The sequence below is a fragment of the Mustela putorius genome, unplaced genomic scaffold, assembly GCF_011764305.1.
Source record: "Mustela putorius furo isolate JIRA1106 unplaced genomic scaffold, ASM1176430v1.1 tig00003859_pilon_pilon_pilon, whole genome shotgun sequence".
NCBI lineage: Eukaryota > Metazoa > Chordata > Mammalia > Carnivora > Mustelidae > Mustela > Mustela putorius.
Genome location: NW_025422011.1, coordinates 11,417,657 through 11,441,855, shown reverse-complemented (window position 1 = coordinate 11,441,855; position 24,199 = coordinate 11,417,657). Strand labels below are relative to the sequence as shown.

Below are 24,199 nucleotides of genomic sequence, written 5' to 3'. Positions count from 1 at the left end.
AATAGGTGGTTAAGCTCCTCTGGGGCAGAGACTATGATTGATACTACAGTGTGACTTATGCATGGGAAATGCTAAATAAATACTTGTTAGTTTGACTAACTCATTATATAGAAATATTTGTAGCTTCATCAACAAAATCCTGTTCAGATAGATTAATCCATGAAGGAGGAAAGTTTTTTGTACAGAGCTATTTACTGCAGTGTTTTACTGAAACAGATTTTTTCCTGAAGAATTTTCTTTTTTGATTCATTTTTTAAGTCAGTAGCATAGATACAGCACATTTTAAAATCTTGGTACCATAAGCATGATTTGTAAATAGTCTTAGGAACGAGGACATAGATGGATCTTGGTATTTGAACTATTGTAAATTATTAGAAATTTCATTGCATTTCCCTTAATATTGTTATCTAGACATAGAAGTAAGTGAAATACACTTTTAAATCATTGAAAAAAATCCTTTTGGTCTCCATTTTAAATGAATTACAGTTCCCATTTTTTTATATAACTCAGCAGTGTGTATAAAATCATTCAGTTGTATTGACTCATCCTAATGAGTAGTTTGGTTAAAACAACTAATAATTCAAAAGATACTAAGATTATCAATAATCATTTGTTTTTCGTATGCACAAGCTTTAGACTTCTTAAGACTATAATTCAAAGTAGGTGATGCTGGAACTCTTCAACATTATACTAGGATCAGCTGCTTCCATTCATTCAGACTTAACTGCATAATTACAGCTATGGACAAGGAATAAGGATTTTTATAGGACTACTTTTTACCTTTTTTTTTCCTTTTCAGTGGGACTGAAAGTCTTACCAAATTAAACTCCTGGTTACTTATTTGCTTGAGAAACTGTCTTACAGTGGGATCTTAGATAACATCTAGTTTAGCATTCTCTTATTCTTATTGTTGAAGAAATCCTGAATTCTTGACAAATACTCAGTTTCGGCCTTAATCAGTCTTGTAGGGCCTGGTAAAATGCTCATTACTCAGTCTGTTTCATTTTTGGACAACTCTTTAGGGTCTTGATGTTAGAGTCACCTCTCAATCCACCCTTACCATATTTCTGGAACAGCTCAGACTTCTGCTACATGAGAAGACTTCCAGAATTTGAAGAGCTGTTACGGATCACCTATGGATTGTAGTATATGTTCTCTCTACCCTTCTTTTTACAGTTGGAAACTTGTTCCTTAATCTTTCTGTTTCCTGTGAATTTTACTAGTAACTAATTTTTGGTTGAATTGGTGGAGGGTGAGCAGGAGGCAATCAGCTGCCCACCATTATGTGGGCAAAGTCAGAATTGATATTTCTAGGTAAAGAACAGGGAATGTAGGGATTGGAAGCTTGAAATAGGATATAGAAATGCCACTGATGATTCTAGAAAGTGAGAAGAAAAGAAATCCTTGTCTTTTGGTTTTGCATTTGTCTTTCTGTAGGTTTTCAATACTGTAGAAGGGATTTATTTGGCCTGGAGACAAAATAATTTATAGGTAGGTGCTCTTACTATTTTTGTTATTTTAGGCTTCATTTTCAACTTTTCTGTTTAAGTTTGGAGATTGCTTTGAGAACAGAGGTTACATAGTTTCCTGGATAGCCAAGCTAGTTTGTTTTCAGATGTTGTCCCCTCCTAATCTTTCTTGTGTGACTATTTATAATTGTCTAGTTAAAGAATATTTGTTTTTTTGGAGTCTCTCTTTTCTATTTCTTTCTAATTATGTAATTTTAAAATGTTTTCTTCATTTATAGAATTTGTTGGATAGAAGAGGAAGGAAGGAAAGTTCAGGATAGCTATTTTGGATATTTATCTTCTGGCACCCACATAGCACTGTCCTGAAATTTTTAAAAAACCATTTCAGTAAAGTAACTTTAGTGGTCATGAAAAAAATCTTAGGGAAGAACAGAAGATCTAGTTGTATTGTGATTCAATAGTATAATATAATAGAACTCTGGAGAAAGGAAGGGAGGAAAACAGCAGGGCAAAAATGAGATGTAGCAATGGCTAGAATCCAGAGTGACATAAAGGAGGAACATAATGAGGCTCAGATGATTTTTCTGAGATGGATGACCTTAGGCAAGTTATTAACTGCCCTGTCTTTCAGGTTCTAGTTATGTGAAATATGGTTGGTTATAGCCCTTGCTGATAGGGTTAGCTGCCTGATACTTTAAATTTGAATGTCTGTCACATAGTGAATACTGTCAACTATTAAAAGCAACAAACTGGAGATGGGGTGGGACTGGGCAGCACTTCTTGGAGTAATTATTTCTTTAGGACCATGTTGTCCTTTTTTTCCCTTTTCTCTTTCTTTTTTTTTTTTTTTTTTTTTTTTTTTTTTGAGTATACACAAATAAGCAGCTGAGGTGGCAGAGGGAGAAGGAGAGGCAGACTCCATACCCAGCAGGGAGCCTGATGTGGGGCTTGATCCTAGGACCCTGGGATCATGACCTGAGCTGAAAGTAGGCACTCAACTTAACAAGCCACCCAGGTGCCCCTACATACTGCCTTTTGACATTTATGGGGTATAGTCACATCTCTATCCTATGGTTCCCCTTTAAAGACTGGATAATCTGTGAAATGGCTGTATTTTTATCTTGCTCATATGTGGTGCTATAAATGAATGGTTAATATTCTCAGAATGTTCAGTAGTTTGAAAAGGAACCCTAAATTGAATTTCAAGATAGGTATTTCAAGATAGAATTTAAGAGGTCAGGTTTTTGCTACCAGTATTGTGATAGACTTCTGATGAAGATATCTTTTTATGCTAGGAAAACAGCTCTATTTTCCAGAAAAAATACTTAATATTCATTTTATGTGGATGCTATGAGTAATTGACCAGTTTGTTAGTTCTAGGTGTTAGGTAGCCATGTTCTAGCTTAGGGAAGAAAAAAGCTGTATTTGGAGCTGTCTGGAGCCCTTTGCTCCTGTACTTGCCCCTTTACATTCATTGGAGTTAATGTTGGATCAGTCATTGTGAAAAGCAAGTTATTTGCTTATTGATACAGTTCATACTGCAAATTTAACCCCAAATGAAGAGTTTTTTCTACTTGGACTTTAAGCCATTTGAATGGGATGTGACAGTAGGAACGAAGCCAGTTATGATAGTGCCATTCGTCTTTGAGTTATCTGCTCTTGGGACTAGAGCAGATACCATGTCTTTTTTTTTTTTTTTTAATCTCTGAAAGCTGTTTAGGAGTGAGCTGGGATTGCAAGCCACCCTCATTTTGAAAGGCAGAAAATTAGACCAATTGATTGTCCTAAGAGGCTTTCTGTTGCTAGTGTGAAATTTGGCACTCATCAGTAAGTTTAATTATAAAGCACTCTGAACTTCTGGACAGTGCATGGTTTAATAAAAGTAGCGTGAATGGAAGATGGTAACTCTTCAGTGTTCAGATCATAAATGGGTCTTATGTAAATGGCTAGGTTAAACAGATTCATAAACTGGTTTAGAAAACCACCATTCAACAAATTTTCTGAATTTGTTTAAAGCTAAACCTTTAAGTAACCAAATTGAGGCTGCCATATAATGATTTTTATGGTCACAATTTGTATTAGGTGTTTGATTCAAAATAATTTATTTCTGTCTTCTACTAGATTATTACAAGGGAATTACAATGTATTTGATTGAGGTGACTGTTTCTCAAACTTAAGCACACGTTAGAATCATCCAGAGGGCTTGATAAAACAGATTGTGGGGTCCCATCCCCAGATGCATCTGGGGTGGTGTCTGAGAACTTACATTTTTCTTTTTCTTTTTAAGATTTATTTTTTTTTAAAGTGATCTCTATACCCAATGGGGTTTAAACTCACAACCCTAAGATCCAGAGTCGCATCTCCACCAACTGAGCCAGGCCATCCAGGCACCTTGAGAATTTACATTTATAACAAGTTCCTAATGGGTGCTGATGTATTGCTGGTTTGGAGACCACACTTTGGCTTGTAGATCAACACAGGGTCTCTGCTATGTACAGGTCTAGTTATATGTAATGGGCAACAGAGCTCCCCCTTAGTTCAAATTCCATGATGATAAAACCCAAGCAGTCAGGAGATCCTATATTATACTGATAAAAACAAAAACTAGTCCTTTAATATAGAACAGTTTTTTAATTTTCCCTGCAGGCTTATTAGTAAGTTTGAGTTTCCTCAAATGAGGGCTATTTATTAGGAACTTTGACCAGACTTAGAATCTTGCTTTTTTGAAGATTGGGCCAGGATAAGGGGATAGGGTATTTATAAAAGTAGTATAGCAAGTGTTAATGGCTGTAGAGGAATGTGAAGCTTTAATGAAACTTTTGTTTTATTATGGTTAGAAAAATGTTTTAGATAAGACCCATAGTTTCCATTCATGTAATTAATGACATTTTTTTATTGCATCACTAAAGCTGCCTTAATTCAACTCACCAGGTATAAGGTGTGGTCAGCTTTTGAAAATCCCCTGTTAAAGAGCCTTGAGATTGTTCACTTATATCATGATTTTTTAACATGTTTCTTCTGTCACAGTAAACTGTCATTTCTTGTGGTGTCAGTGGCAGCCCTCACTTTGAAAATCATGGCTCTTAAATTATTATAGATTGAAATATTTGAAACCTGTTATAGCAGTATAAAAAGCAGAAGAAATAGATGTATGATTTTTAATGAAAAAATCTTTGTTTTGGCTGCGGAGTCTTTGCATAGTTTTGGTGATGGTATTCAATGAAGTTAAGTACTGTGAAGCTGAGTTTCACGTAACAGCTGCTTTCCCTTTCTTTTGAGTTCCCTTTCACCATTTTTCCAGTTATTCCTATGTGATATATTACTCCAAAACTTACTCCATTTTCTGATGCACAGAGACTCTGCCTGTCAGGGATTCAGACAGCCACACAGTGGAGTTGGTATCTCTGCTCTGTGATTCCTGGGGCCCCAGGCGGGAAGACTAAGGCTTGTTCACTCACATGTCTGATCCCTGGGTTAGAATGATTCTAATACTAGTATTGCTAATCTTATATAAGGCCTCTTCATTGGCTTGCCTTCCTCATAGCTTGGCAACCTCAGGGTTATTGGACTTCTTACAGGATATCTTGGGGCTCCAGACATGAGTGTTTTTAGTGACTAGCAAACAGAACAGAGATACATTGCTTTTATGATAATAGCCTTGGAAGTTTACAGGATTGCTTCCATGTGGTCTGTTGGTGGAAGCCCACTGAATACAGTTGCAGGGGAATTGGACTAGTTCTTCATGGGGCAGTGTCAAGGTCACATGGTAGAAGAGTATGTAGAACTGCAAATGTAGCTGTCTTTGGAAAATGTAATCTGTCATAGAAATTTGGGATGGATGAATACTAAATTTGTTGTTGTGTAGAAAATCGGGGGTTTTCTGCTTTAGGATATCTTGTCCTGGTATAGGACGGTATAGATTTCTATTCAAGGATTATTATAGTTAAAGTCCTGGCAGTGTCCTGAAATCTGTCATTCTTACTATCTTCTATAGTATGAAATTTCAATTTTTTATTATAAAAACTGTTCGTCGCAAATTATTTAAGTACACAAAACAAAGCAAAAGGAAACAAGTTCCACCTATAATTCTACCACTCAGGTACCATTCTTAACAATAAAAAAAAAAAAACTTGTCATATATGTTTATATATGTACATGTTTTAGGATTTGATTTGACATCCATTTTAATTGGCATATATGTTTTAAGTTCTTAAGACATTAAATGATAAAGCTAAGCCAGGTACGTAAAACTGTACCCTATGAGGGGTATATAGTATACTCAACTCTATTACTTTAGATTTAGCAGCAGCTTCTTTGAAAAATGTATAAAAAGGGAAGATAATAAATGCCAGGTATAAATTAATAGCAGTTTTTCTCTTGCCTAATAGTTAATTCAGAATTTTTACTGTAGTAGCATTACATTGCGGGCTCTCTTTCCATTCTTATATCTTCTATTATCTACATATTTCTAAACAGGAATCCTTACTATAATAAAATATTATTATACCCTAAGTCCTCACCATTAAAAGCAAATCTGGTATGGTTTGTTATTTATTTTAAAAGAAAAGTAGCGTACTCTTTTAAAAAAGAAGTGAACTGTCTTTATTCATCCTCAAAGAGTGTTCAAAGGCAGTTGAGCATATCTTTTGTACCTGGAATTAGGCCTGCTGTCATTTTTCAGCAGTCAACCTTAGACAAATTTTATACTTTTCCAGCTGAAGGTTATTTTATGAAATAATCCAACTGAGAATACAATTGGATACTTTCAACAGCCTTTAATGTTTTAATGTTTATCTTGGTTTTATTTACCTCCAAGATAACTAAGGAATTGTTACGCTTTTTTTTTTTGGAGGTTTTATTTATTTATTGAAAGAGAGAATAAGCAGGAGAGGGGCAGGGCGTGATACCAGGACCCTGGTCTCATGACCTGAGCCAGTGGCAGACGCTTAACCAATTGTGAGCCATCCAGGCATCCTGTTAGGCTTTTTAATTTAGGGTGGAATGGTTATGCAAGTTGACTGTTTCTGGTATAAGGAAAATGGATCATTTGACCTAAAACTAATTAGTATTGTTTTTAAATTTATTTGACCCTGAATGCATTTTATTGGATTTTGTATTTTGTTTCATGCTTAGTCTTATTTTTGCTAAGGGTAAGGAATAATGTATGTTCATAATTTATTGTGATTATATTAATTAAAAATATTTTTCCTCCTTGGGGTCTCTGGGTTCTTAGTTAAGTGACCAACTCTTGATTTCAGCTCAAGTAATAATCTCAGGGTTGTGAGATTGAGCCCCAATGTCAGGTGTAGCGCTGGGTGGGGAGTCTGCTTAAGATTTTCCCTCTCTCTTCGTCTGCCCCTCCCCCCCTTAAAAAATTTCTTCCCCTTAATTTAGGTTTCTGTTTACTCCCTCTCCTGACCTTTAAAACAATAACTTAATTCTTGACTTTTGCATTACCTGTATATCTTTTCTTTGGGGTCTTATCAAATAGTAGTATTCTGGGAAACTGCCACAGTTTTCATTTTAGTGAAACTAAAGATGACTTAAACCAGAGGTTAATTTTCTGTTCCTACTTTCTCACATTTAATTCCGTTTGTGAGAAAATAAAACAAAGTCTTTGACTGGCACACTATCTAAGAGGGATGGAATAACTGAAGTATCATGTTACTCAAAAGGAATGGATGAAGCACATCAAAGATAGTAAGTACTTGGGTCTAATCAGGAAAAATACACTCTTTTTCTATGACTTAGTCACAGGATTTTTTTCTTTTTTTTTTTTTAAGTCACATGAATTCTTTTCGAGGGACAAGAATTCAACACTATAAAATGTCTATGTCTGTATGCTCCTGTATAAGTAGGATTGTAACCAAATTGTATCCCTCACTCATGTGGGTAGGAACCATTTATGCAGGCCATCTGATGCATATCTTTTTTTGAGAAACCTAAAGAATAAGCATTGCTGTGTCATGTCATTGGCTTATAGTACAAAATTTGGTATCATTCAGCAGGCTGGAGTACCTACATTCATTTTTTTAGCTTACTGTTTATTAAATAACTTACTTTATGCACTAACTTAAACTGAAATTAACTAGGGGTGCCTGGGTAGCTCGGTGGGTTAAGCCTCTGCCTTCGGCTCAGGTCATGATCTTAGGGTCCTGGGATCGAGCTCTGTATTGGACTCTGCTCAGCGGGAAGCCTGTTTCCCCCTCTCTCTGCTTGCCTCTCTGCCTAGTTGTGTTCTCTCTCTCTCTGTCAAATAAATAAATGAAATCTTAAAAAAACAAACCCACCCTGAAATTAACTAAAAAAGCATCTTTAGGGCAATATTTGAGACAAACTTAGAGGATGATATGGGTTTGTATTTCAGCATGGTTAGGCTGGTATGTATTTTAATGTGGGGCATAATTTTTTTTTTTCTTTTAACATAGGGCAAGCTTGATGATTACCAGGAACGAATGAACAAAGGGGAAAGGCTTAATCAAGATCAGCTGGTAAAGATGCTACATTTTATTAAGGATTGTATGTTTGCTATTTTTAATAAGAAAATTAATTTGTGGTTCTTTGTGTTTTAGTAAAATTGGGTTTTGTCTTTGTTATTTTAGGATGCCGTATCTAAGTACCAGGAAGTCACAAATAACTTGGAGTTTGCAAAAGAATTACAGAGGAGTTTCATGGCATTAAGTCAAGATGTAAGTAAAAGATTATATATATGTTTATGAAATATTAAAAGTAAGGCAGAACATTTTTTTGTTTCTTTGGGTTTTAGTCCTTGTATTACTGTTGATAAGCTCTCTGCAAGTTGAGAGGATTGTATTCAGTTATACCTAAGATGCTTTCCAGTTCTGTAAAGTTTAATGTAATACCTGAAAGATGCCTGAGAACCAAGGTTTCAGATATGACAAACTTAATATAGTAGTTACCCTAAAGATTTCATTGTTAAAAAAAATTAGCTTACTTATATACACACATGCATTTATTTTCTGTATATTCCTTGTATGTGTGCACTTTTATTTTTCATATATTTCTTTTTGCCTAATGACCATCTTACAATCCTGTTAACTATCAGAAAATAGAGTCTTGTTTTTATATTTGGTAATCACTGTCTCCATTAGGGATCTTAAGGAATGTGGCAGACTGGGATACATTCCTCTTGTATCAATTTGTGATCCACCAACGTGGTGTTTTTCCCAACATCTTTGGATGTGATAGAAGTCTTTGGGAACAGGACAAAAATTAAATACAAGCAAAGTCAAATAATTTGTTGAAAGTTGAGACCAGAAAATTCCTATCCTGAATTGGTGTTAGCTTATTTGGAGAGGGGTTAACACATTAAATACAAAGTTGCCTCTGATTTTGTAAAATGAATAAACAAAACAATTTGTTATGTGAGGAGAGACATTGCACTACAGAGATAAAAATTTCTGATTCTGGAACTAGACTGTTTTGAATCCTGATTCTGCCACTTTTACTTAGTAGTTGTAGGACTTTGAGTTACTGTTAACTTTTAGTTACTTGTCTGTCCCTATAACATTCAGGGTTTTCCAGAGAAATAGGAGCAGTAGTATCAGAAGAGAAGCAGGGAGAGGCTGTCCCACTACTTCAGTTTTCTAATCTGTAAAGTGGTGATAATAATGGTCCCTACCTCATCACAGAGTTGTGCTTGGAACAGCATTTGACTTACGGCTAATATATTTCAGGCACTTAATATTATTATTACTTATTAAATTTGATTAAAGGTGGAAAATATAAATGATATCCCTCCAAATGGAATAAAGGAAGCTTAATTTACACCAAAATGGGGAATTGTTCCACTTCACCTAGGTCAGACCCTTAGGCTTGATGAATCCTGGCCAATTTGTTTTTCTGATTTCTTTTAAAAAATATGGATCGTAGAAGTAGGATTGCTATACAGTTTAATAATACAGTCATCACAATTTCTCAGGCTACTAACACTGTATAAGTGAAAATACTTGCATTCTCCTTTGCTTTTGATATAATACTGATGTTTGCAGGAACTTTTTTCACCAGGCATTTAAATTCATTTGCAGTCTTTATTGAACTCTGATCCTTTATTGCACCTTTCCACAGTTAAACACCTTTTTTGTTTTGCATTCAAGAGTTCTTGGGGCACCTGTATGGCTCTGTTGGTTAAGCTTTGGCTTGGGTCATGATCCCAGAGTCCTGGGATCGAATCCCAAGTCCAGTTCCTGGCTCTGCGGGGAGCCTGCTTCTCCCTCTCCCCCCTGCTCATGCTCTCTCACTCACTTGCTCTCTCAAATTAAAAAAAAAAAAAAGAAAAAAGAATTCTTTAAAGTTGCTCCAGCCTACCTTTTTGAGTTTTTCATATTCTTTACTTGAACTCACTTTATCCAAAGTGGCATTCTTTATCTTATTTCTTTTGCTTTCTTGACTTATTTCACATTCCTGCCCCCCCTCCTGTATTTTTTGGCCTCTGGCTACTGGCTACCTCTCTGTCCTAAAATTGTACACACACAGAATTGCACAAAATTGCACATACCCAGCCTCTGCTCCCCAGTAAGATGGAAGGCTTATCTATCTTAGGAATAGATGTCACTTTCTCCTTGAAAGCTTTCTGTACTGCCCTTAGATTTCATCTGTATGTTCACATGTTACTTACTGCTAAATATCATTTAATCTGCTACCCTCTCTGCTGCCATCCTAAATTTGTCTTATTGTAGACTACATTGTTCTCCTAGTTCTCTCTTTCCCATTTCTCCCTTTATTATACATTTCGTATGCTTTTATCTGGTTTTCTCTGTCTCAGTTTATCCTAGCGAGGCTTGAGAAAGGGGGAAAGGTGGTAAGTAAAACACTTTTAGGACTCTTGAAAAGAGTGACCTTTTTTTAAAAGTCTGACTTTTGACCCCAGGCTGGCACTATGCATGAGAAAAAAGACCTACTGGGTCTCCCTTTACCTTCCCAGGAAAATAAAAGAATAGCAGAAGAAAAAGAATAGTGGGGAAAAAAATATGTGTACTTAGTATATATCTCTGTTCTTCTGCCACCCTCTTTTTGTCTGCCAGCATACTCTTATTCATAAAAACAAGTTTCTTTTTCTTTTGTTAATTTTTTATTGTTTTTAAGTAAGTTCCACATCCAACATGGGTCTTGAACTCATGACATTTGAGATCAAGAGTTGCATGCTTTACTAACTGAGCCAGTCAGGTACTCCACAGTCACTATTTTAAAAAAAAAATATTTTATTTGTTTTTTAAGATTCTATTTATTTGACAGAGAGAGATCACAAGTAGGCAGAGAGGCAGGCAGAGAGAGAGGGGGAAGCAGTCTCTCTGCTAAGCAGAGACCCCGATGCAGGGCTCGATCCCAGGACCCTGAGATTATAACCTGAGCCGAAGGCAGAAACTTAACCCACTGAGCCACCCAGGCGCCCCATAGTCACAATTTTCAATATGTTGGAATAATACAATACTAATGTGGATAGTTGGGGATGAGGAAGGCAGTGGTGGGTTGTGGCATCCCACAACCCAGTCATCCCTGTGAGTCGATAGTAGGTATTTAAAATGAAAAACTTTGAACCATTTTTCCAGAGAAGAGATGGATATAGATAAGATTTTTTATTGTTGCTGTGTTTGGGTTTCTTTTTTAATTGACTCAGGGCTTAATTAGAAATTTTAGTTTTTATGCTTTTTATTATGAAAAATGGCAAAACTAAAGAAAGGGATATAATATCCACACTCAGCTTCTATGGTTTTCATCTCATGGCAGTCCAATTTCATACATACCCACAACTACTTACTCCCTTGCTCGCTATCAGCTAGGTTATTTTGAAGCCAATCCCAAATACATCCTTTACTGGTAACATTTCATTAATATAATAGTTTATATGGAGGGGAGGATGTGTTCTAAATTTCTAACAACTGTTTAAAACAGATGTATTAAATATTAAATTCTTACTTGTAATTTGGGAATCATCATTTTATATGTCAGGGTCACATACTCAATGAGTAGGTCTTATTTTTATTGGACCTGAAATTGGTTGAACTGTATTAGGAATTTTGTGAAATTAATTTCAGTGTCTTATGCTTACACTTTTAATGCAGATTCAGAAAACAATAAAGAAGACGGCGCGTCGGGAGCAGCTTATGAGAGAAGAAGCAGAACAAAAACGTTTAAAAACTGTACTTGAGCTCCAGTATGTTTTGGACAAATTGGGAGATGATGAGGTGAGAACTGACCTGAAGCAAGGTTTGAATGGAGTGCCAATATTGTCTGAAGAGGAATTGTCATTGTTGGATGAATTCTACAAATTAGCAGACCCTGAACGGGACATGAGCTTAAGGTATAGTTATTTGATAGTAGAAACTTCTAAATGTTGACTTGACAACTAAAATGTAATTAATTAATTTTTAAATTACTATTATTATTAAAAGGTTGAATGAGCAGTATGAACATGCTTCCATTCACCTATGGGACTTGCTGGAAGGAAAGGAAAAATCTGTATGTGGAACAACCTGTGAGTATTACCATAATTTTTTATTTTTTAACTAAGAATCTTTAAAAATTAGTTTTCTGTTTAAAAGTATTGTTAATTGGGTGCCTGGGTAGCTCAGTGGGTTAAGCCGCTGCCTTCGGCTCAGGTCATGATCTCAGGGTCCTGGGATTGAGTCTCGCATCAGGCTCTCTGCTCAGCAGGGAGCCTGCTTCCCTCTATCTCTCTCTCTGCCTGCCTCTCCATCTACTTGTGATCTCTCTCTGTCAAATAAATAAATAGAATCTTTTTAAAAAAAATTAAAAAAAAGTATTGTTAATTGAAGAAATTTCAGAACTGTGTAAATAGCATTGATCTGTTTACTTTTGGTTTATTGATTTGTTTCCTTTTTTTTTTCCTTTTTGCTGTGTATGTGTGTGTATAAGTCACAAACACCAATCATAAATTGGTAGAGATGGGAATCCTAACTTACCATGGTTTCGTGTATAACTTACTGTGCTTGAAGTTGGACAGATTAACACCAAATAAACTTTTCAGAGTTGTTGGTATTAGATAGGGACAGGTTTTTTTCCTTGTTTGTGAAATTTTATGAAGAATATTTTCTGTACCTCATACATTTTACTCATGGTCCTTGCTTTCGTTTTTGCTTATTTTTTAGACTTCGGCTAATTTGAGGATGTTATTTTCTTTGTATTTTTTTTAAAACTTAATCTCAAATGAATGGTGCATATTCATTTTAAAGAAAATAAAGGGACATTTAAGTTTCACTACCGGGGTGCCTGGGTGACTCAGTGGGTTAAGCCTCTGCCTTTGGCTCAGGTCATGATCTCAGGGTCCTGGGATCGAGCCCCGCATCTCTGCTCAGCAGGGAGCCTGCTTCCCTCTGTCCCCCCCACCCCCTGCCTCTCTGCCTCCTTGTGATCTCTGTCAAATAAATAAAAAAAATCTTTTTAAAAAAAGATTTATTTATTTATTTGACAGACACCACAAGGAGGCAGAGAGGCAGGCAGAGAGAGGGAAGCAGTTTCTCTGCTGAGCAGAGAACCCGCTGCGGGACTCGATCCCAGGACCCTGAGATCATGACCTGAGCTGAAGGCAGTGGCTTAACCCACTGAGCCACCCAGACGCCCTAAATAAATAAAATCTTTAGAAAAAAAACCACTTTCACTACCTCAGTAAATTAGGAATTTTAGGTTTATTTCCTTAGTAAATAAGGGAATAGGTTCTTATCTTTGCTATTTATTAAGTTGATTTAGGAAGTAGATTTTGAACATATTAAGATCAGTGTATCTGTGTTTATACCTTATTTTTAGCTGTTTGGTGGAATATTGGATAAAAAGTTTTAATTGGCAAAACTGTATGATGTAATTTGGAGTGTATTTGCTTTAAGGAAAAGGTAAATCAAATATGGGAACCAATCTTTTTGTATCTTTTCATGTAAGAAATAATTTTCTTGGTTTGTTAACTTGCATTATTTACTGTATTCATTAAAAAATCATATTTGCTTCTTAATTTTAGATCTGCATCAAATATGTACTTAATTTATCATTTGAAGTTTGAATAGAAAGAAATCTACATGTGTGTATAAACTTGTTAGCTTAAAAAGTAGTTTTAGGTCAAGCCTGATCAAATTTTCATGAACGTTACTGAGGAGAAACGAGGGTTAAATGTCTAAGCTTATATCTTACTTGGGTGTTATTTTCTACCTAGTCTTGTTTATCTTAAGAATGTAACATCTTTATTGCTAATGAAAAGTTACTAATGACTCAAATTGGTGTTTTTATGTACATTTAGTTTTCACAAGTTTTTTAAAACAAGTAATTCTTAGTTACGAGGCTCTGATGCAGAGGAAGGGAGATGTGAAATGTTCATTCAAAAACTTGTTAGTTTTATTGTTAACAAGATTAACTATATTGTGATAATGTCCTTGAAGTTTTATTTATCTGTAAAGTGACCTATTAGGGATAGATACATTCTACATACATAGGTACATTTTGCATGTACTATATAAAAGGCCAGGAAGTTGAGATTAATTCTTTTTTTTTTTTTTAAGATTTTATTTGTTTATTTGACAGACAGAGATCACAGGTAGGCAGAGAGGCAGGCAGAGAGAGAGGGGGAAGCAGGCTCTCTGCTAAGCAGAGACCCCGGTGCAGGGCTCGATCCCAGGACCCTGGGATCATGACCTGAGCTGAAGGCAGAGGCTTTAACCCACTGAGCCACCCAGGTGCCCCAAGATTAATTCTTGACACATACCTTCACCTGCTGCCCTGCCCCCTTATGTCCAGGTGTATCAAATTTTGACAGCTTTCCTTTTTAAATATGTTTTGAATCTGTCTACTTCTTTTTCTCTTCCTTCTACTTTTCTTCCTGTCTTTTGTCTAATGCAATCTCTTAACTAAATCCACCCTCCCCATCCTTCTTTAAATTCTTTTAATGGCTTTCTTATATTATATTTTACATACAGTTGTTTTTGACTTAAAGACCTTGCATGTTCTGGCCTTTACCAGATTTGTCTTTTCTTTGTTTTTTCTTGCTCCCTATGGCTCAAGCCACAGCACATGCTTTCATTTTCTTGTATTTGGCACCATTTATCTTCATATAGGGCTTTTGTAAATGCTTTTTTCTCTCCCTTGAAGCACTTCTCTTCTTTCTACTACTCATCTTCCAGATCTGTGCTCTTGAAGCACTTACGAGGAAAGCCTTTCAAGTTTCTTCCTGCCTAGGTCCAATCCATTATATCTTTGTGTAGTATTTTTCACAGATGTGATTTTACTGTTTTTGTATCTGATAATTCTCTATTAGACTATAAACTTAGGGCAGATATTGTATCTTTTACAAATCTTTTTTGTAGCCCCATTGCCTACTGCATTGCCCAACATATACGTAGGCGTTAAATATATACTAAATGAATAAATAATAACATCAGCTTTTTATTTTGAACTAACTTCCTTTAAGTGTGTAAAGTTTAATACTAATAGGTTCTTTTTGTTCTCTATCATTCCATCATTTCTGTTTTTGGTGGATTTTAATTTTTTTTTTTTTTTTTTTTTAAGATTTTATTTATTTACTTGACAGAGAGAGATCACAGTAGGAGAGAGGAAGGGAAGAGATCACAGAGAGGAAGGGAAGCAGGCCCCCCGCTGAGCAGAGAGCCTGATGTGGGACTTGATCCTAGGACCCTGAGATCATGTATGACCCGAGCCGAAGGCAGCGGCTTAACCCACTGAGCCACCCAGGCGCCCCGATTTTAATGTTTTTTATATGTATGTTTCAGTAAGGGTTGACAAGTTTTTTTTTCTTGGAGCAGTATTTTGTAGCGCGTTGAATCTTACTCAAGTCAGGCATTCTGAGATGGTCTAACATTATAATTCATATCAATTTCTAGATAAAGCTCTAAAGGAAATTGTTGAGCGTGTTTTCCAGTCAAACTACTTTGACAGCACCCACAACCACCAGAATGGGCTGTGTGAGGAAGAAGAGTCAGCTTCAGCACCTACAGCTGAAGACCAGGTAGCTGAAGCTGGTAAGTACTTGGGTGGATATGAGCTTTAGTTTATAGTCCTAGTTTTACTTCTTTTGCCACAAGTTCAGGCCATACATTTACTTTCGTTACATAAGCACATTGAGGTTTTTAATGAAACTTTAAGCATGACAAAATATTAAATGTGTATTAAGAGTTATTCCAGAAGTATTAAGTATCAGTCATTTAGGGGCACCTGGGTAGCTTAGGCCATTGAGTGTCCTAGTCTTGACTGCATCTCACGTCATGATCTCAAGGTTGTGAGATAGAGCCTGCGTATGGCTTCATGCTGGGTCAGGAATCTGTTTAAGATTGTCTCCCTTTCCCTCTGCCCAAATACCAGTCATTTACTTACTGGTTCAAATGTTCAGTTGGATCACTGTTACAAACCGGTATTTTTTTGTTGCAGTATTGCTGGGCTCTTGTAATATAGATGAGGAGAAATGTTGTAGGGCTTTTTAAATTACATTTTGGCTGACATGCCCAGATTTATCATTGTTTACCATGCTAGTATATGAAGTGAGTAGTATGAGGGCACATATATGCATGTGTATGTTTTAAATGGGGTGATTATAACTCCGTAATCTTCAAGTGTAAATATCTCAATGGAATGAGATTTTTTCCAGTTAACTTTAACACTTGACATAAACTACTAAGTATGTAAGCACTCATTAGGAGTCCTTTTACGATAACTTAAGTCTGAGTATCATTGGAAGCATTGTCAGAGCATAAATTTTGTAGTAGTGGTTAAAAAGCATGGATTCTTGATTCAGATTGCCTGGATTGAAATCTTGGCTATGACACTCATTAGTTATGAAACTTTGGGCAAGTGACTGAATTTCTCTGTACCTCAGGTTCTCTGTTTAGAGAGAAGTATGTATCAGGTATCTGGCACATAGTAAGCGCTTCATACAATGTTAGCTATTAGGTTGAAGCTACAAAGGGAGATTGCACGTTGGTGGAATTTATGGTTGCAGATCAACATAGCAAAGTCTTTTCTCCACCTTTAAATGTTTTCACCAAGTGATTAAAATAGAGAGGATGATTTCAATCTGTATGCTGCTTTATAATATTACTTCTTAGGCTAGAGAGAGAAGTTTTAACTTAGCTCTTTATTGGCATTATACCTAATCCAGGATAACTACTCTTGAGCCTGTTCATTCTGGAGTAAATGTAAAGAAAACTCTTTCTAAATACATTATTGTAAGAATGATTAAAATATAGAAACTTAAATCTAATTATAACTCTGTTAATAAGTTCTGGTTATTTGATGGTAAACTGCTAACTTATTTGGAGTTTAAAATAATTGCTAATTTTAAAAAAACTTTTCTTAGGGCGCCTGGGTGGCTTAGTGGGTTAAAGCCTTTGCCTTCAGCTCAGGTCATGATCCCAGGGTCCTGGGATTGAGCCTCTGAATCCGCGCTCTGCTCAGCAGGGAGCCTGCTTCTCTGCCTACTTGTGATCTCTGTCTGTCAAATAAATAAATAAATAAAATATTTAAATAAGATTTTTTTTTCTTACTCTTCATTTATATCATCTTTTAACATCTTAGAACCTGAGCCAGCAGAAGAGTACACCGAACAAAGTGAAGTTGAATCAACAGAGGTATGATTTTTATTTAATGCTGGCTTGCTTTTTCTGCCTTTCAAGCAGAACTCTGAAACATTTACTTTGCTTTGCAGTATGTAAATAGACAATTTATGGCAGAAACACAGTTCAGCAGTGGTGAAAAGGAGCAGGTAGATGAGTGGACAGTCGAAACAGTTGAGGTAAGAGTTCTCTTGGGTGCAAGGTTGTTGTCTTTTTTTATTAGTAATTTTTATCTCCTAAGAAGAAATTAAGATTGTATGTTTTTAATACATTATCATAACAAACTTATTAAACTTAAAAGATCATTATGTTTAAAAGATTATTTATACTTGTGGATGTTTAGTAGAATCTCTAGTTGATCCAACTATAGAACATATATATAAAGTTATATGTGTGTGACTTGGGGTTATTAAAGTACATGATTTGTATATTGTTGATACCAGGTTGCTCTATAAAAAATCTGGGAACCCACATGGATAGCCTTTAGAAAAGGCCCACCTTCCAAGGGAATATGTTGGAGTGTCATCTTAGACTCCTTCTCCCTAATGCTCTAGATCTCTCTAGTGTTTCTTAATTCTGTTTCTCAATTGACATTACCTTTCTTCAGGTCCTCATGTCTAGTTCAGGTGTCCCTTTCATATTTCTCTTTCCTGAGTGCTCCAGGCTATCTTACTCATTTTTATAGGCCAATTATTAGAAGAGTTTTAATTAAGTTACTTTTACTTGAAACTCTTGATGGTGCTGTGTAACCTATAAGGTAAAATCAGAATGCCTTACCAAGTTGGTCCTTGCCATCCTTTCCATCCTCCTTTTGGTTGCTGCTTTTATATATCTGAAGTACAGAAAAAATAGCTTTCAGCTGTGAATAATAATGCTTATCTCTTTAATATTATTCCATCAAGATCATTCTTCAAAGGTGTGTTAGTACCTTTAGTTCTTTATAGATGTGCCAAAATGCACTGTTGATAGATTGAGTAAAGAACTTGCCCTGTATTCTACAAAGTTACCTAGTTTGGATGAAAATAGTGTCCCATGAAGCCCTAGCAAGACAGTATATGTATTTGCTGAATTGTGCAAGGCAGTTCAGAAGTATTAGAGGAGGGTTAGAAGAAAAATAGATCTAAGAGATCTCTCTGTAGAATGGTGATTTGTGTAAGGTATGCAAACCTCCTGGGCCTTGACAAAGTAGATTTGGCATATGTTTTTAGGGAAATGAGGTAATAGGTATATATTAGCATGAATATAGGGGTAGAAATATGAATTAGCATTTTAAAAACATTGAATGTTAGGGATGAAAAGTATGTGTTGGCATAGTAGAAAAGTTTTGAGAAGTAACAGTGCTTAGTAGAACTTTTTGCTTTTTATTGGGAGAGAATAGTATATTTTCTTACTTAGTACTGTACCAGTATGGTTTTTTCTTAAGTACTTGGTAGGTGGGACCTTTCCAAAGGCTATTCGGATGGAATTCTAAAGAATTTTTTGAGATGTAGATGTAGATGACACATCAGTTGGTGTTCATAACAGTTTAAGTAGTGATTATCTCACAATTGCTTATAAGAGAAATAAGCTTATGATTTATCCAGGCTCACCAGATATGACTTGCCCAGGATTAGAAGCCAGACAGAACATAAATTTAAAAATCAGTGAGATTTCCCAGAAGAGTGGGGAATTACTAAATAATAATCAGAAGAAATTATTAGAGGTAGGTAAAAGGTAGGTATAGTGATCTTTGGCTTTTGTAGCAAGTTCTATAAGGTGATAGGGCTTCATCCTAGAGAGAATGAAATAGTAGGAACTCAAAGTTTGATGATGATAACAACTAACTTTTCTTGAGTGCTGACTCAGTCAAGTATTGAGGTAAATACAGGTTTAATTTCTTTCTATAGAAGGCATAGCAGTTTTAAGCACAGTACATTCTTTTAGGAAGCAAGCACGGGTAATCTTTGAAAGCAGGTTATAAAGTTAATCTGAAATGCTACATAGTCGTCCTGTGGAATTGAGAACACTGTAGAAGTGACAGCACTCAATGTTAAATTTATAACTATGGTCAGTTTGAGAAACTACATTAAAGCCTGCTACTTTGTTTATAGTATATATAGTGCCATATAGAGTTTGGGGACCTATCATGATGGTAATGAATGGAGCTCTTTTCATGCTCCCAGTCTGCATCTCTCCCCTCATTTTCCCCTTTAGGTGGTAAATTCACTCCAGCAGCAACCTCAGGCTGCATCTCCTTCAGTGCCAGAGCCCCATTCTTTGACTCCAGTGGCTCAGGCAGATCCTGTTGTGAGAAGACAGCGAGTCCAGGACCTTATGGCGCAAATGCAGGGGCCCTATAATTTCATACAGGTAGGTGCAGTTGAGTCAAACACTAACTGAAAGTTTAAGTGTTTACATTATTTAATCTAATTCCATTATATCCTGACTTGCAGGATTCAATGCTGGATTTTGAAAACCAGACACTTGATCCTGCCATTGTATCTGCACAGCCTATGAATCCGACACAAAACATGGACATGCCCCAGCTGGTTTGCCCTCCGGGTTAGTAATGGTGTATTCTTTTGTGAGAAATGCAGGGCCAGTGCTCTCAGGTTTTGTAAAGTATGTGAAAATTAATTATTTCCTTTTAATGTTTGCTTAACTTTTGGATCTTGGGTCTTTTAATTTGGTAGGAAATACTGTTTTTCCCTATAATATGAATAACTGTCGTTACGTGACTTTTTTTTAACCTTTTATTATCATATATAAACTTAAGTATGTGCAAATGTAGTTTGATGAGTTTCACAGACTGAACACACCAGCACCCAGAAATGGGACATACCTGTACCTCAGAAGCCTATTTGTGTCCCTTTTCAGTTACTAGTTTACCCTCTCTTTTGGCTCTGTGGACCATTTCCTGATTTGTAACATTACAGACCAGTTTTGCTTATTACTGTAATTTATATAAGTTAAATTGTGCTTGGCTTTTTAAATTTCAAAATTAAGCATAAAAATAATAGAGGTGTCTTTCTTTGAAGGGTGTTTGCAGCTTTTTAGGAGAATTTCTGAACATTTTATTACCTAAATAAAAATGAGATGGAACAGTGAGGTGGTTAAGGGGCTGCTTAAGAGGAAAGGGGAAGATTGGCCTAAAGACAGTTGAAGTTTCTGGGTGCCTGGGTGGCTCAGTTGGTTAAGCGACAGCCTTCGGCTCAGGTCATGATCCTGGAGTCCTGCGATTGAGTCCCGCATCAGGCTCCCTGCTCAGCAGGGAGTCTGCTTCTCCCTCTAACCCTCTCCCTTCTCATGCTCTCTCTCACCCTCTCTCAAGTGAATAAATTAAAAAAAAATCTTAAAAAATAAAAAAACAGTTTAAGTTTCAGCCTTGTATTACTAGTCTTACACCATTACTAGAAATAGCACTAAAGAGGATTGGCATCTTGTATGTGGTTAAGTGGTCTATTTTTCTCCAGGACCGTCAGTCATTTTGAGTCTTGGTGTTTTTCCCAAAACTATTAAGGGTACAAAAGTGGGACTATATAAAATAACATACTTGGGGAGCCTGGGTGGCTCAGTCGGTTAAGTGTCTGCCTTCGGCTCAGGTCGTGATCCCTAGGGTCCTGGGATTGAGCCCTGTGTTAGGTTTTTTGCTCAAGGGGCGAGTCTCATTCTCTCTCTCCCTCTGCTGCTGCTCTGCCTGCTTTTATCTCACTGTCAAATAATAAATGGATAGGATCTTAAATAAATAAAATAACATATTTAATATCATGTAAATCTTCAGTCACAAAAGGAATTGCTGAGGAAAGCATGTTTAATGACACTGTTAGTTTGTTAGTTACAATTTCTCCAAAGTAAAGGAAGCTCATATCTAATATTTCTACCAAGAGTTAGAAAATAAATTATGGTTAGGCCTATGGAAAAGAAACAGTTATTAGTGTTCGTTTTCCAAGTTCTACCAGAGAAAGACAACACATAGTTTTTACAACTGAAAAATTGTGGCAGAATCAACATATACAGCATTGATAGAACCTGTAAGCCATTTAGATACTCAGTTAATGTGGAGTTCATTAGCCTCTCTTAGCAAAATGGGTGATTTCTAAAGGACTAACCACAGATCCAAATTTTTGATTCTTTAACCATGGTTGAGGAAGGGAGTAGAAGACTTGTGGGAGTTGACAGTTTGCACACTGAATTGAATATAGGCGTTTTAAAAGCGTATTCTTATTTTTTCCTGTGGAAGCATTATGACTAGAAGGAAACCAGAAAAGCTCACTTAAAAGCTAAAATCCTAACGATACTTTTCCAGTTTATTTTCATGATCACTAAAGTGTTTTTAGGATTTGGCTATAGAAGTTTTCTCTGAAGAAATTTGATTTTTGGATTAACAGTGGATTTTTTGGGGTCAATTTTACAGTTCATTCTGAATCTAGACTTGCTCAGCCTAATCAAGTTCCGGTACAACCAGAAGCTACACAGGTAAGAGTGACAGAAATACTGCTGTAGGTTTGTTTTTAATCAGTTCTTGGGTCTCTTTAATGGCTCATGAAAGTGAGGTATGAATTTTATCATTGTCCAAGTCTGTTGTGGGTAGCTGTCAGCCTTTATTTCCATGTTATATCTACTTTTGTTTTAATAACCTAAAAAACATTGTTTTTGTTAAGTCTCATGTTTATAATAATTTTTTAATTTTGAACTGAGTAGAATTTGAGAAGACCTGTTTAAATGTCAAAATTCTAAAATTCAGTGTTGATATTGCCATTTAGAAGCATTTGTTGGGGACTTCATAAGTGGATTTGGGTGTATTTAACTTTCAGTTTTAATATTAGATATAGTTTTTGCAGTTGTTACGTTTTATAGTCTCTTTAACAGGTATATCTGTTTCTTAGCCCTGTCTGTGTTAGAGTTTATAACAGAAAGCAGCTTTGATTGCTTTGTTTCTGTGTAGGTTCCTTTGGTTTCATCCACAAGTGAGGGATATACAGCATCTCAACCCTTGTACCAGCCTTCTCACGCTACAGAGCAGCGACCACAAAAGGAACCAATTGACCAGATTCAGGCAAGTTTCTGTTACTAGGTGACATAAACTTGATGAGGCACTTACTCATGAATTGGGCAGAGGTAAATTACTATTAATATTGTTATTCTTTTTGGACCTAATGCAAGCAATACAGTATTTTGCTTTTATGAAATAGTTGAATTTCTTAACATACTAAGTCTTGGATAGTAGACTTGGCTAAATATAGTTTATCACTAAAGTGCATCTATTCATTTTGTGTTTAGGCAACAATCTCCTTAAATACAGACCAGACTACAGCATCATCTTCCCTTCCGGCTGCTTCTCAGCCTCAGGTGTTCCAGGCTGGGACAAGCAAACCATTACATAGCAGTGGAATCAATGTAAATGCAGCTCCATTCCAATCCATGCAAACGGTGAGTAATTAATTGAACTGATATTAAATGCCTAGTGTGTAGTATGATCATGCCAGAGTCTCAACAAAAAAGTCTTCATTTAGCTTTGTATTTGAGTTTGCATCTCTCCAAACTGTAGAGTATACTTAATTGAACATAAACTCTAATTTTTTCCTGATCCCAGAGATAATATTTGAGTTTTAGGAATTGTGTGCTCACATCTTTGTTTTTTATAGTTTCATCCTTTTTGGTTTGATTAATAAAAGTAAATGTTCAGAAAAGTAGACTACTATGATATTTATATATAAATCATTACCTAGATTTAACAGTTGTCTACTTTTTTCCATACTTGCTTAATCTTTTATGGACATTTCTCATAGTAAATTTCACATATAGTTCATTGTGGTTTTTCAGTAAGCATCTCTAAACTGTGGGGTTTCTAGAAAATGATGAAAATACCATAATTAATGGGATACAGCTAAATTGGTGCTCATGGGAAAGTTCAGAATTAAATATTAAAGTAGTAACTTGCTGAAAATGTCAATAAAAATAAAAAATGATTAAGGATTCAACTCAGAGTTAAAGTTCATAGAATTAAGTTCTGTAAGTGACATTGTATCAGTGGTTTGCATCTTTAAAAAGCTTTCTCATTTATAATTTCATTTCCAAGCTGCTGATTTTTGTGTCTTTTTAGATTCTGATCCCCTCTTATGCTCTCCTTTAAGTGCTGTGTGGTGTGTATGTCTGTATATTAAAAAATACATATATATATATATATACACTGTATATATAGAGAGTGAGTGTGTGTATGTGTTTGGAACTGTAATGCATTTACAGTTGAGGTAAAACCAGCATTGAGGTCTGCCTTATTAAAAATAGGGAAATTATTAGCGTAAAGGGATGATGTAATCATTTACTTTATTTACTTACAGGTGTTCAATATGAATGCCCCGGTTCCTCCTGTTAATGAACCAGAACCTTTGAAACAGCAAAATCAGTACCAGGCCAGTTACAACCAGAGCTTTTCTAGTCAGCCTCACCAAGTAGAACAAACAGACCTTCAACAAGAACAGCTTCAAACAGGTAGGAAAACCAGTGTCACTTCCTTGGCTTCTTGCCCTCCAACACAGTTAACTGACGGTGGTAGGAGAGTTTAGATTTTTAGAGTGTCGGGGTCCAAGAGTTTTTGTTTTAGTAGTAGACCTTACAGATTTTTCATTACAGAACCTGAATTCAATTGAGTTCATATTTATTGTATGTGCCTGCACTTTTTTTGGAGGCCTTACACCAGTTTTCTTTTGATCAGTAAGCGCTCATAATATCCCTTTTTCGTTCTATGATTTTAGTGGAATTAAGCTTGTTACTTAAATTATGATCAACTTTGATTGCTAATTAATTGAAGCCAAATAGCGTGATACCTGGTAGGTAGTAAGTCAGTTAGTTATACAGTTAAGAAGCAGTAAGGAGTTGGCTTGGTTGTCAGTATGCTAGTTAGAATAAAGCAGGCAAAAATCCCATGGTAGCTGTCTTTGGTAGACTAGGTTGAAACAGAGTCTTTTGTTGGCAAGTAAGGTCATTCATAAGTTGGCTGGTTACCACATCCATTGTAGTAATGTAGCTGGAGGTATTGTAGATTTCTTAACTTTGTAAGGCATGAAATAACTGCTTTAGGTCTTTGGTTATTTAGATCCCAGGTTGTTTAATTGGAATCCCATAGCAAACTAACAGACCTTTCTAAAATAGTAGGAGTTAATAGCT

At 35.9% G+C, this 24,199-nt stretch overlaps 1 protein-coding gene across 1 annotated transcript in view; it reads left to right on the top strand.

The window, feature by feature from the left end:
* CAPRIN1 (cell cycle associated protein 1) overlaps nt 1–24,199 on the top strand; it is a 39,040-nt gene that overhangs the window by 6,521 nt on the left and 8,320 nt on the right. Inside the window, exons 3-15 of the mRNA XM_045066046.1 lie at nt 7,898–7,960; nt 8,072–8,158; nt 11,552–11,790; nt 11,882–11,964; nt 15,329–15,466; nt 17,016–17,068; nt 17,146–17,232; nt 19,247–19,402; nt 19,486–19,594; nt 21,447–21,508; nt 21,978–22,088; nt 22,313–22,462; nt 23,374–23,524. Of these exons, the coding sequence (XP_044921981.1) occupies nt 7,898–7,960; nt 8,072–8,158; nt 11,552–11,790; nt 11,882–11,964; nt 15,329–15,466; nt 17,016–17,068; nt 17,146–17,232; nt 19,247–19,402; nt 19,486–19,594; nt 21,447–21,508; nt 21,978–22,088; nt 22,313–22,462; nt 23,374–23,524 (1,489 nt within the window). The remainder of the gene's footprint in view (nt 1–7,897; nt 7,961–8,071; nt 8,159–11,551; nt 11,791–11,881; nt 11,965–15,328; nt 15,467–17,015; nt 17,069–17,145; nt 17,233–19,246; nt 19,403–19,485; nt 19,595–21,446; nt 21,509–21,977; nt 22,089–22,312; nt 22,463–23,373; nt 23,525–24,199) is intronic.